The 13883-nt window shown below is 44.3% G+C and overlaps 1 protein-coding gene across 4 annotated transcripts in view; it reads left to right on the forward strand.

Moving 5' to 3' along the window:
• The first annotated feature begins 10815 nt into the window (after window positions 1–10815).
• Window positions 10816–13883, forward strand: part of GPAT3 (glycerol-3-phosphate acyltransferase 3) — a 58354-nt gene continuing 55286 nt past the window's right edge. The window contains exons 1-2 of one of the 4 annotated variants that reach the window (XM_081241826.1): window positions 10816–11002; window positions 11582–11868. In XM_081241826.1, the coding sequence (XP_081097952.1) occupies window positions 11728–11868 (141 nt within the window). In that variant the 5' untranslated portion in view covers window positions 10816–11002; window positions 11582–11727. Of the gene's footprint in view, window positions 11003–11066; window positions 11368–11581; window positions 11869–13883 lie in introns of those variants that run through there. The other 3 variants (XM_081241829.1, XM_081241827.1, XM_081241828.1) reach the window with 3 other exon arrangements.

The raw sequence follows: 13883 nt of genomic DNA on the forward strand, positions 1-13883 counted from the left end.
ATTCCTCTGACACATTGAAGCAAGAGGCATTATATTTTGAAAATGTTCTGGCTACTAGAAAAAGATATATAGGATCATACATGGCACTTGGTATTCTGATTTGTACCTCAGTCTCCTGTGAATCTGATCATTATGAACTGGCCACAAAAGCCCGACCAAATCAAGCTTTTGACTTTAAAACCAAAGGCCATTTTAGCTATCTCAAAAGGAGATGATCACACTAAGGTCGTGGTGGGTCCCCATTTTTGATATTCTGTCTCATCCTCTCTAACCCCATCGGAGTACTACGGGAAGAGCCTGCCTCCTCAGGGTAGCTCATTCTCAGACTCTCTTGCAGAATCTCTGCTGTGGAGTCATTGGCGTGGCTTTGGCTTTAGGAGGTCTGGGGAGACTGGGTCATGGTATTTTCCAGGTAGGAGTCATGGAAAAAATCCCCCCCAGATGCACTTTTGTAAAGGCAGGTCAATAGGAAAATCTAAGAGGCTGAAGCTTCAGTCAAAAGTAAGCAAGCTAAAAAAAAAAAAAAAGTAATCAAGCTGATGTTCTAACACACCATCTGCTTTTTAAGGTCTTTAGTGACAGACTCATAGGCTGGGCTTTCCCTGGTTCCAAAGAATACCTCCTCTGGTTTTAAGTTCATCAGATTCAGAACCATATCACCATCTTCTTGGGGTACTCAAACCAGAGAATTCTCAGATCTCTAACATGTTTGTTTAGGCTAATTTAAGAAATGTTGAATAAAAGAGTGGATGGAGGACTTCCCTGGTGGCGCAGTGGTTAAGAATCCACCTGCCAATGCAGGGGACACAGGTTCGATCCGTGGTCCGGGAAGATCCCACATGCCGCAGAGCAACTAAGCCTGTGCGTCACAACTACTGAGCCCACATGTCACAGCTACTGAAACCTGCATGCCTAGGGCCCATGCTCCACAAGGAGAAGCCACCGTAATGAGAAGCCCGCGCACCACAACAAAGAGTAGCCCCCACTCACCGCAACTAGAGAACGCCAACGCAACGAAGACCCAACGCTGCCAAAAATAAATACATAAATAAATTAATTTTTTAAAAAGTGGATGGCCACTACTTACTCACAGAGGACTTATGGACCCCTGAGAATATGTCTGTGTCCCCCGTGGGTTCCAGGGACTCCATTTTGAGAAGCACTGGGGAGATGATGGTCTTCAACTGATTGTTTACTCGTGGACAAAGTTGGGTTACCAGTTTTCTTTGCATTTAGGTTGAAGTTCTGCCCAATATGTTGTTAGTCTTTTAACGAGAGCAGTACGTGACAGACTAAAATGTAAATAAAACAAAATCATTTTGGTTTGTTAAAATAACAATAAGAATTGTGGAGATTATTGAAGCCTAGAAATCAATCAGGAAGTGCTTGGCACCATTATCTCTATCAAGCTTTGCTCAACTAAACTCTGGTTTGATAAGGGTGGTGTTTTTCCTCAGGACTCCAGGGAGGGGACAAATAAAGAGTAGTGGGTGAAGCATTATAAATAATCAGACTGTGTTATAACAGTCATCATGGTAGTTGAAAAGATTTTAGTTTTAACAGAGGCCAGAGTGCATTGAAGCTATTAGTCAGCAGGTTGTTTTCTTTTTTATTGTCATTGTCAGCCAGTTGCTCTCTGCTCAAAATGCAGAGATGAACTTTAGCACTATATATTACAGGGTGGTGACAGCAATCCATTAATTAAAGGAAACTTTCCTGATTTGAAAAGGTTTTAACTTATGAACATGCAGAATGGAAGACTCCAAGACTAATTCTGGGATAAGATTGACTGTTTAACTACTAACCTACTTATTTTTATTCTGCCTTAGTGAAGGGAAGGTATGTTCCTGAATAATATTTAAAATACTAGTTTCCATTTATTACCACTTGCCCAAATATATAATTCAGAGCTGCCTTTGGTCTTTTAAATTTTTTAAAAGTTTTAAAAAATTTTCCCTGAAATGTGAATACTTTAAGGAAAGAGACAGAAAATCAATCTCTATGACAAGTTTTCCAGTCATGAATGAATTTCAGTGTGGGATTGATTATACCATTAGAGAATTATACATCATGAAACCATGCCTGGAATCACCAAACAAGCAAGACCTATGTACATGCATATATGTGTGTGCATGTGTGTGTGCATGTAGATATGGTGCAATACTTTCACCAGAGAGATGAGTACTTTACCCACTCTGTCTAGAGAGTAGCTAGATGATGTATCAGCATCCGAGCAAAATGTTGTTATTATCCAGAAAATTCAAATATAAAGTCAATTTAAAAAATCTGTTAAAGGTTTTAGTGGTTATTATAATAATGTAATGATTCTTACAAAATTGGAGAGATATTTTGGGAAGATTGATAAGTTATGGATACTACTGGGGCTAAAAGTGATTACAACTGTCTGAGGAAGAAGACCCTCCCTAAGTGAACCATTTCTTAATGGAAAATTTTGCCAACATTCTTATTATCCTCCACTTTTATTTTCCTTTGTTATCATCTCCCTCCCCTTCCCCAGAGGTGCCAAATTCTATGGTGGGGTCTTCTGTCTTAATATTGTTCTGGAGACACAGGGCACTTGGCCATCAAACTCCTTCTCTAATCTTTCTAACAAAAAATAAAATAAGAAAGAAAGGAAGAAAGAAGAGAAAAGAAAAAAAAATAATGAAATCTAAATAATGATGAATACTGAAATCTAAATAATAGAATCTAAAGCTTTGGTGGTGATGGGGTAATAGAATTCCTGGTGGAAGAAATTCTGACTAATCAGGACTAGCTGAAATTTAACTATATTCAAATTCAAATAACTATTGAAAGAAGCTGGGCAGGTAATGAAAATGAGGAAGTAGGTTGGGGTTAAGAAAAATTCTGGTAAGTACTTAAGTAAAAAGTACATGTCATTTTCTCCTTAAGTCCACTCTACTATAAGAAATACATCAGTGCCATGGTGATGACAAAAGACCACGAGGGGGATGGACATAGAGTACACAGGAGAGGTTATGTCCTATAGGAATGGGAGCTCAGTGCTGCCTGATTCTAAAAGAATCCAGAAATTCTAATCTTAGTGTGAATATTTTAATATGTGGGCAATCAATTCAAATTTTCTAAAAAACATTGTATGGATCATTGTAAAGGCCCTCTGGTTTCTGACTGCTGATTTACATATAACCAGTGAATAAATGGATTGGGAAGAGGAGAGACTGGGCTTTCTTGTCAGAGACTTTTTTCCATCAATGTACATAATCATTGAAGCTACACTCTTGCCCTTTTGGGGCATTCTGTTCAATTTAGCAAGTGTGCATTGACTATATCACTATATCATAACAGTGTGCCCTGGGATGAAAAAATTCCGTGTCAGTTTTTCCTTCAGTATTGGAATAGGTTCATTGTTTCCTGGACTGAGCACAGATGAACTAGTTGCTTGACTTTCAGGGCTAAACTCTTAAAAACATGCACTCTAGCATTTAACACCAGAATCACAGACAGCGGAGGAAATGTTCACACTTTTAGAGATCTCCCAGGAACTGAGAACTTCAGAAGGAAAAGCAGATTTATGTTCCTCATCTCAACATGCTACCTACTATTCAATTTTGGCTCTTTTCATTATTTTAGTCATAAAATTTAATTTAAATAAATTAAATGAGACATAAAGTATGGCATGAGGTATTAGGCAGCTTCACTGTAAGTAATGTGCCTCCATGCACTGTTATATTTTTGTTGGAGAAATACTTTTATGGAGGTCAGTAATTCTCAAAGGATAGCTCAGGGACTCCAGAAGTCCTTGAAGCCCTTTCAGGGGGTGCATGAAGTCACAACTGCTTTTATAGTAATATTTAGAAGTTATTTTACTTTTTTACTCTTATTTTCTCACACGTGTGATTGACGGTCTTTTTGATGTGTACACCTGGCCAGGCTCCTCAGTTACTTAATCAAACACTAATCAAGGTGCTGCTGTGACATTATTTTGTATAAGTGATTAAAGTACATAGTTGACTTTAAGTAGGGGAGATTATCCTAGATAACCTGGGTGGGCCTGGTTAAAGAAGAACAGAATCACAAGAATGAGTTTTCTGGAGTTCATTTTCTAATTTAACTAGACTTAAAGACACTAATGCCTCTATTTTCAGTGCTAGAGAAGGCACTGGTAGTCCATTTCATAATATGTAAGAGATACCCAAAATATGGCCATTGGATACTTCTAATCAATAGCAGGAGAAGGCAAAGTTCTGGGTGACCATGCATTACTTATTTTAGAACATTTTAGTCAAACTGAGGAATATAATGAAATTGGCTAGTTGTTCCTAACTGCCCTCCAGCAGGGAAAAGAAAAAGGCTTCAAATTCTCAGGCTGAACTTTACATAAATGGTCTGAAAGCTTCTATATCTGCCCAGAAGGAAATCCTTATCTCCTATAGCTATGGGCCAAGATTTCTGAAAACCAAACCTAGAGTCTCATCCTTCAGTGGCTGAACTACAACACAAAAGTGAGGGCATTGATTGGGAAGAAACAGGATCCTGAAAATTGGCATGGGGACATATATGGGCAGATCTTGATGAAGCTAGGAACACTGAACTCCTCCCCTAAATTCTGCTGAGTCATCTTTGCCAGTAGTAGCAGCTTTCTACCTCTGTCCAAAGAACCTGTAATGGCCTCCCCTGAAGTACTTGCCCTGCAAGACACTGCTGATCCTCCTCAGGACATAACTCTGTCACTTTTTGCTTCTAGAACTGTAATTAAACTCAAGTCCCGGCAGGCCCTGAAAGGTGAGGTACAAAGTATGAGGTACCTCCATGAGAAGGCGAGCTATGCTCTTAAAGAACTGAATGATTTTTCCAGTTTATACAGGCAGAAATCTAGGGAATAGGCATGGGAATGGATATTAAGGGTGTGAGAGCATGGTGGAAGGAATAGAAAGTTGGATCAGGTGGAATTTATTGAGATGGACCCACTAAGCAGAAATTCTAGATTTTGTGTTTTAGCTCAAGTGGTTAGAAAGAACTCTAACAGTTTGATTAGTTATTGAAACATGGATCCATAAGTGGTCTACACTGAATAAGTTCAAATGTCAGAATTGTGTTGGTATACTGTAGAGGAAGCATCCAAAGGCTTAGGGAGATGGAATGTTGGAGTGGATTTATCATGTAAGACCTGATCATTCACCCTGGGAAGGTCCAAAGACATACCTTTTACCTCAACTTTGAGAAACATATTTGTGAGAGGATCCCCCGAATCTTTGAAGAGCTCTGTGGTTGCTCTTCTCTGTAGGTCAGAATTTACAGTGGGAACTGCTACCATTCAACTAGTGTCCCTAAATGCAATGAGGATAACAGGACTCCAAGAAGCCAGCTGCCAAGTGGCTGTATTTAATTACCAAAGACAAAGTGAGTATGATTGTAATGGGCAGCAGAGTCAACGTATAGAGTAATCAGAATAGTCTGACTCAAAGAAATCTGTGGCGTTGAATAACTGATCAAAAGAAATATATGGCAATCAACTAAATTCTCAGTTGTATAAGTGGAAAGTTCTAGGTTAGTCAACAGATGTCTAACTCAAATCCCCAAACAGTCACAATCTCTTGATTAATTCCCAAACTTTAGCCAGTTTACAGACCCAGAACCACTTGAAAGAAGGGGAGGCCGGGTCCCCTTGAAGACTGCCAAAGTTTTATACTGTTATTCTGTTTCCCAGTCTTCCACAAAGGGACCTAAGGCCATTTATCAAGGTGACTGCTCTTTGAAGAAAGGGAAATAATCAGACTTTTCAGGGATTACTGGACACTATTTCTGAAGTGACACTAACTCCTAGAGACCCAAAATGTCACTCTGGTCTATCAGTGAAAATAGGAGCTTGTGGATGCCAGCTGAACAATGGGGTTTTAGTTCAGGTGAATCTAACACTGGGCCCAATGAATTCCCGAATCCATCCTGTGGCTATTTCCCCAGTTCTGGGGTGCATAATTGGAATAGACATACTCAGTAACAGGCAGGATCCCCATGTTGGATCCCAAACTTGTGGAGTGAGAGATTTGGGTGAGAGGTCAGTAGAGTGGTGTGAAAAGGGCAGGGTGTGGGAGGATGAGAGTGTGGGTGAGGCACTGTGATGTGATCAAGCACCCAGAGAATAAGAAGCTCTGCAGAAACCAGGGGAAGGTGCGAAAGGTTTTGCTGGAATGTCAGGGAGTTAAAGTTGGAGTGCTTTAAGATCCAGCCTAAGATATTCGATATATTTGGACTTTAATTTGTGACCATTAGGGAGTCACTGCTGGGTTTGAACAAGAGTGTGGCATGAAGTAAAACTCTGTGCAGGTGGAAGGGGCAGAAGAGTGGGAAGGAGCTACAGATAAATGACACAGTTCCTGGTATTAAGCCGTTTACAGTGGGATGATGAAGCAAATACCCAAATCAAGGTGGGGTATGATGAAGGCCCAAGAAAGGTGTGAAATGAGAGAAAAGAGAGGTCTCACACAGAGACTGCAGACAAGAAATGCAAGACTTGTCTGTTCAAAAAATGCTTCAGCAATCTGCTACACCCCCAGATTTCTCCTTTGCCAGCGTGGATTCCTCCCTCTTAAATTAAATCAATATCTGCCACTTGGCTCCAACTATGACATCTTATTTGCCATAGGCATCTATTCATGAGAGTATTGACATTTGCTCAAAGCTTTGTAGCCTAAACTCCTCCGTTCACAATTGCTCACAATTGCTGTCAAAGCAGGGGTATGGAAAAAGATGCAGATAATACAACAAGTCCTCAGGTAAGGAGGAGCTCTTCAGAATCAATTCTCCTTGCGTTGGCTCCTGGAGACTTACCTGGACTCCCACGGTCTTTTCCTGTTTATTTATTTATTTATTTAGTTTTATTCATGAAGTAACTAACAATGTTGTGTTAGTTTCAGGTGTAGAGCAAAGTGTTTCAGTAATATACATATATTTTTTCATATTCTTCTCCATTATAGGTTATTATAAGACACTGAATATAGTTCCCTGTGGTATACAGTAGGTCCTTGTTGTTTATCTATTTTATATATAGTAGTGTGTATCTGTTAATCCCAACCTCCTAATATATCCCTCCTCCCACCTTTCCCCTTTGATAACCATATGTTTGTTTTTCCCATGGTCTTTTGTCATCAGTTAAATATAAAACTCCCCTCTTGTCTGAACTCTAAGGGCTTGCTTCTCAAGGTGTGTCTGTACATCAACAACATCAGCATCACCTGGGAGCTCCTAGAAATGCAGACTCTCAGGCCCCATCCCAGTCCTAGGAAGAATCTTCAATCCCAGGAGCCCCAGGGATCCCTACCCACTTTAAAGTTTGAGAAGCTCTGGATTACCTGCTAATCCCTCTTCTTCATTCTCCTATACAACTTCATTTGGCCTCAGATGTTGACAAGGGGTCATGCATGGACTTGACAGTTTTATCAAAAGTCTAATATTTTAAGACTGGAAGGGATCTTAGAAATTATATAAGAATAAGGGAACCATGTGATTTTTCACTCAAACCAGGACATTTTTGAGAGTGAAAGGAAACATCATTAAAAATATATGCCAGGGACTTCTCTGGTGGCTCAGTGGTTAAGAATCCACCTGCTAACGCAGGAGACATGGGTTCGATCCCTGGTCCTGGAAGATCCCACATGCCGTGGAGCATCTAAGCCCGGGCACCACAACTACTGAGCCTGTGCTCTAGAGCCCACGAGCCACAACTGCTGAGCCTGCGAGCCACAATTACTGAAGCCCGTGTGCCTAGAGCCCATGCTCTGCAACAAGAGAAGCCACTGCAATGAGAAGCCCGCACACCACAACGAAGAGTAGCCCCTGCTCGCTGCAACTAGAGGAAGCCCGCACATGGCAACGAAGACCCAATGCAGCCAAAAAACAAAACAATATATATATATATATATATATACATATGCCAGGACAACAGGTGAAAAACAGGATTGTCTTGAACAGCCTCATTATTGAGTATGTACTATCAGCTAAAGTTTAAATGTATAATCTCAAGTCCCAATAACAACCTCTCCAGGTAGGTGTTATTATCCCCAGTTTACAGATATGGTAAGAGTAGGGGGTTGAACTGTAGCCTCCCAAAAGATATGCCCAACTCCTAACCTGCGAACGTGACCTCATTTGGAAAAAAAAATGCTTTGCAGATTAAGTATAATTAAGTGAAGAATCTCAAGATGAAATCATCCTGCATTAGAATGGGCCCTAAATCCAGGGTGATAAGTGTCTTCATAAGAGAAAAGAAGAAAAGGCCATGTGAAGACTGAGGCAGTGAGTATGCCGCCACAAGCCAAGCAACACTGGTAGCTACCCAAGAAGCTGTAAGAAGCAAGGACAGATTCGCCCCTAGAACCTCTGGAGAGAGCTTGGCCCTGTAGGCACCTCCATTTCAGGCTTCTGGCTTCTAGAACTGAGAGAATCAATTTGTGTTGTTTAAAATCACTAAGTTTGTGGTAATTTGTTATGGCATCCCTAGGAAACTAATGCAGTGAAGGGAGTTGTAAATGCAGGAAGGGAGGGAGGATCCTTCCTAGGTTTAAATGAAAGAGCCTTAAGGTGTGCAAGGAAAGGGGAGAGGTGAGGTGAGTGAAAGGGAGCATGGGGACCACCCACCATTACTTCTTCCCTCTCCCTCCCTCATCACTGCAAAGATGAACCTATCTTGGCTGTCCTGTGTTTTAGGTGAGATATAGATGGAGAGCTTGGGCTTCTCTGGTGGCACAGTGGTTGAGGGTCCGCCCGCCAATGCGGGGGACACGGGTTCAAGCCCTGGTCCAGGAAGATCCCACGTGCCAAGGAGCAACTAGGCCCGTGTGCCACAGCTGTTGAGCCTGTGCTCTAGAGTCTGAAAGCCGCAACTATTGAAGCCCACACGCTGCAACTACTGAGGCCCGAGTGGCTGGAGCCCGTGATCTGTGGTGGGGGAGGCCACCACAGTGAGAGGCCCGCACACGGCAATGAGGAGTGGCCCCTGCTCCCCGCAACTAGAGAAAGCCCATGTGCAACAACGAAGACTCAACGCAGCCAAAAAAAAAAAAGGTGGAGAGCTTTTACACTTGCACCAAGCTGCCTTCGATGTCTGCACAGAGCTTTGTCCTTAACAGAGCAATTTCAAGCTCATAATCACATTTGACCCTAAAAAGAATACATTTTACTGATGAGAAAGCTGAAGCACAGAAGACTAAATGAATTGTTCAAATTTACAAGTGTCCGTGTCAGTTTGGAGTCAGTCTAAGACTTCAGACTCCACATTATTACCATTCCACCATTCCGTTATGGGACAATAATTCTTTTCTTTTTAAAATTTTTATTCATTTATTTATTTTTTGGCTGCATTGGGTCTTCGTTGCTGGCGTGGCCTTCCTCTAGTTGCAGCGAGCAGGGGCTACTCTTCGTTGCGGTGCGTGGGCTTCTCATTGCAGTGGCTTCTCTTGTTGCGGAGCACGGGCTCTAGGCATGCGGGCTTCAGTAGTTGTGGCACATGGGCTCAGTAGCTGTGGCTCTCGGGCTCTAGAGCGCAGGCTGAGTAGTTGTGGCGCATGGGCTTAGTTGCTTCGCAGCATGTGGGATCTTCCCGGACCAGGGCTCGAACCCGTGTCCCCTGCATTGGCAGGCGGATTCTTAACCACTGTGCCACCAGGGAAGTCCCTTATGGGACAATAATTCTTACATAAAGAATAAACCAAAACCAAAACCAAAGAAGCAAACCTCGTTCATGAAATTTGGTTGTGAGCAACAAGAAATCATTGGAGATCGTGGGCACTCAGCTCCTCTGTCTGGATGGGCAGAAAAAGGCCATCCTTAAACGAAATTACCTGCACTTAGACTTGTTGGGTAAACTTTGGTACAATCATTCAGCATTCCTTAGTCATCTTTCTTTGAGGAAATAAAAGGAGGGTAAGAGCTTTACCTGAATGTATGGTGTTAAATGAGTCAATACTTTGAGGTTTTGTGCTAAATATGTGTTTGTTTCCAGCAAAGACTTTGGACGAATTTTGGCATGTGTGGTTTTTTGTTGTTGTTGTTTGTTTTCGTAAAATGGCAGACTATAAAGAGGTTTAATTTTGAGAAGCCAAGCGCCTGAAACTTCTTCATTCTCAGCTTTGGTTTTTAGGACCAAGTTACGGTTTTTTTCCCTTCCTAGTGGGGTAAGGAGTTGTGATACCTGCCCGGCAGGAGGTGCAGAAGCCAAACATTTACATTCTTTGCAGGGGGTTCTCCTCTCTTCCGCTCTCCATTTCCTCCACACCTTGGGCCGGGTCAGCCTCTCTCGCAGTATTTGTTGTCAACACTCTTTGAATTCAGTTTGCTTGCCGTCCCAGTTTTTCTAGCTTGAAATTACACCCGAAAGAGACCTGTACAAGATTTTGGTCCCATTCAGTGACGATCTGGAAACGCTGGGAGCCTGATTTTCTTATCTACTACAGTCTCAACAACCCTTCTTACGCTTACTCTTAAAAACAGATCAGGTTTCTAAGAGGCATGAACCGTAGTGAAGTAAATACCCGTACAAGCTTTTTGCCCTTTACTGTTCTAAGAAGGGCTAACGAGGCAGAGATGCGGGCCCTGAATTCCCTGGAAGCGCGCGTCAGCTGGATGAAGCTTTGCGGGGGCCTGGCGTTTTTCTGTGGCTTCTGTGAGAATAGTGTTGGGTGAAAGGTAAGGGAAGCTGTGGTTGGAATCTTGCCCCAGGAAGAGAGCGACCCTCGGCGGAAGGATTTCTGTGCCAAGAGAAACGGCGGATGAGCCGGTAAGGCGACTCGTGGAGAGAACTTTCCACTTTCAGGAAGAGCAAGATCTCGCCCGGCAGCTCCGTAGAGTAGGGAGGGGAAGGAGGAGGGAGAAGAGGGAGTGGGAGACCTGGAAGCGGAGGAAGCCGCAGCTCAACAGCGCCGCGGGCATTTCCCTCTCCTTGACAGCCCTGCCGAGAGGTCGTTTTATACACACACAAGCAGGACCTTCTCAAGCGTTCCGGACACGTCAGTAGTTCATTCTGGGGGTGAGAAAATGCTAACGTGTTGCAGATGAAAACTCTGTTCCCTAAAGGATCTCCGCTGGGAGTGCTGGCGAGGCGGGGCGCGGGGAAGACGAGGCCGCCCGGGAGGCTGCGGCGCTTTCCGTGCAGATCCCTACTAGAAGCTCCCCGTTGGGTGGCGGAGGAGGTGGGGCAAGGGCAGGGTACAGAAATTGGGCGCTGGGCGTCCGAGCCAGCCCACCAGCAGCTCAGTCCTGGACCAGGCGTCAGTTCCGCCAGCGGCTGGTGTGCGGTGGTGCACGGCGCCGCAGGGATCCTCGTTCCGTGAGGGCCTCCGTGAGTCAACGCTGAGTTGCCCCAATCACCACCCAACTGAAATCAGGCACAGGGTGGGACACGTTCCCCGCTGCGCTCGCGTGTCTCCACGCTCACCCCCAGCCCTGGTCGCCCGGCCGGCGCTACCAGGTCTGCGCAAGCGGCAGCAGGGGGCCTGGGCCTCCAACCGAGAAAGAGTCAGCCGGCCGCGGCGAGGTGGAGCCCGAAGAGGAGGGAAATTGCTGTCCTTCTGAAAGTTTTTCCCGTCCTCTCTTGTTTTCACTGCAGAGGTGAGTGCCAGGCGGCGGCGGCGCTGACTCCGGGGAGCCGGGCCCCGCACCTCTGCTCCCGGAGCTGCCAACCGACTAGCTGGGGACAGGGACAGCTGTCGTGCTCGGACCTCCTCCGTGGACCCCTTCTGGGTGCGCCGAGCCATGGATGGCGCGGATCTGGCCGGGAAGATCGTTTACACCTGGCTGACTCTGGTGCTCGGCTTCATACTCCTGCCTTCGGCCTTTGGGGTGTCTTTGGGCATCTCCGAGCTCTACATGAAGATCCTGGTGAAAACTTTAGAGGTGAGTGCATGGGGGCATGCCGCGGCCCCTCCTCCGAGGGCTTTAGGGAGATCCTGGGGCGATGCGAAACGAGGGTAGAGCTGAAAGCCGAGTAGACGCGAGGGGACCAGTGAGGAAAGTCAGTGGTCCGGAGGGGTGTGCGTTTTAGTTTATCCGCGGCTGCATCCCTCCTCTCCCGTAGAGCTGGAGGGATTCGGACTCAAACCACTGGACCACCCTGTTGTTGCTGTGGTTGAAGGCAGAACTACCTCCACCCCCTGCTGTTGTTATTATGGTTTTTACTGATTAGAATATCAATGCAACCGCCTTTCTATCACCGAATTTCTTTATATCCTTTCTGCGGGGCAGCTGTCACCTCAGTGTCCTTAGGTTTTACAGCCCCAGGTTGCAGAGGTCCTTTCGTGGACTAAGGCATCCTGTCCAGAAAGGCATCATGTTCTAGTGTATGCTCAATATAAGAAACCAATTGCTGGATGGTAGAAAGAAATCTGATTATATTTTAACAGAGTCATGGAAATTTAATCTAACCAGTGGCGCTGGAAATGTCATTGAAAATCTATATTCGTTGACCTCGACTCTAAGTGGGCCTGATGGGGAACAACTACAGCTTACCTTTAATACAGGGCTTTATTAAATCACAGATCCCTTGTTGATCCTCTCATCAGATGCTCCCCAAAGCCTTGGAAGGTAGGGAGAGCAAGTGTTATTCCCCCTTTTACAGGTGAGGAAACTGAGACTCTGAGAAGTTCAGTGGTTTGCTTGAATTAAGTGGTGGAGACAGGAGTCTTAATTGAGGAGAGGGCCTGCAGCTGTTGGTTAATAGTGTAGACTTCGGGTGCAGATTTGCTTTGATTTGGTACCAAAATCCCAGCTCTGCTTCTCAGTATATGACCATAGGGAAGTCACCTACTTCTTGTGCTTCATTTGCCTCATCTATAAAATAGGAGTAACAATAACAACTATTTCCATAGGGTTGTTTAAGTGAGTTAAAATATGTCAGGCATCCTAGAATGGTATCTGTATGTGTTTGCTGCTATTAAAAGAATAATATTATTCTTATTATTAAAGTAATAATTGGGCTTCCCTGGTGGCGCAGTGGTTGAGAGTCCTCCTGCCGATGCAAGGGACACGGGTTCGTGCCCTGGTCCGGGAAGATCCCACGTGCTGCAGAGCAGCTGGGTCCGTGAGCCGTGGCCGCTGAGCCTGCGCGTCCAGAGCCTGTGCTCCGCAGCGGGAGAGGCCACAACAGTGAGAGGCTTGCGTGCCGCAAAAAAAAAAAAAAAAGTAATAATAAAGTAATAATATTATTACTTAGATTCTAGCATCCTTGTTTCTGTAGCTACTAAAGTACCTTCTAATACTGGTTCGCATTTTTCTGCCCTTATTCTATGTCTGCCCCCAGGCGTGGCTTTATTTGCTCTTTTCCCTCAGGCAGGAGGGTGGCTCCCAGATGTACATCTCTAATCTTTTATCTTTTACCTGGAGATTACCAGCAGATCTCCCACCAGCTAATCTCCTGCAAATCTATTCTACCTGCTTATCTCCTGTTTTACCCCTCATTTTTGTTGTACTTCTCTTTGTGGCTATTTTTCTGTCTAGTCTTTGAAGTTGTATTTGATTCTTCATCCTCAGCCCTCATGTTTTAAAAGTTCTGTTGTTTCTACTTGGGAGACATTTCACAGTCTTGAACTTATCTTGTTGATGTCACACTCTGAACTTAGTCACACTCTACTGTGAACTTCTTAGCTGCCTCTTACTGTTAGATCTTCAGAATACTCTCCCCGTAGCAGCTGATCCTCTTCAGCTGGTGTTCACTCTTTCTCAGAACTGAAATGATTGAACTGTTCTCCCATGTAGCAATGTCTTTTGGAATTGATACCCCAAGTGAGGATGGAGTAAAGTAAGTTGCACACCCTGTCTTCCAGGTGCTGACTCCTATATGCTTGCTTGAGTAAGTCAGGATACAGCTAAAGAGATGTCAAGGAGAGAGGCCTGCTAGTTGCTGTTAGCCTGGC

The sequence above is a fragment of the Mesoplodon bidens genome (assembly GCF_964165515.1).
Source record: "Mesoplodon bidens genome assembly, chromosome: 1".
Lineage (NCBI taxonomy): Eukaryota > Metazoa > Chordata > Mammalia > Artiodactyla > Ziphiidae > Mesoplodon > Mesoplodon bidens.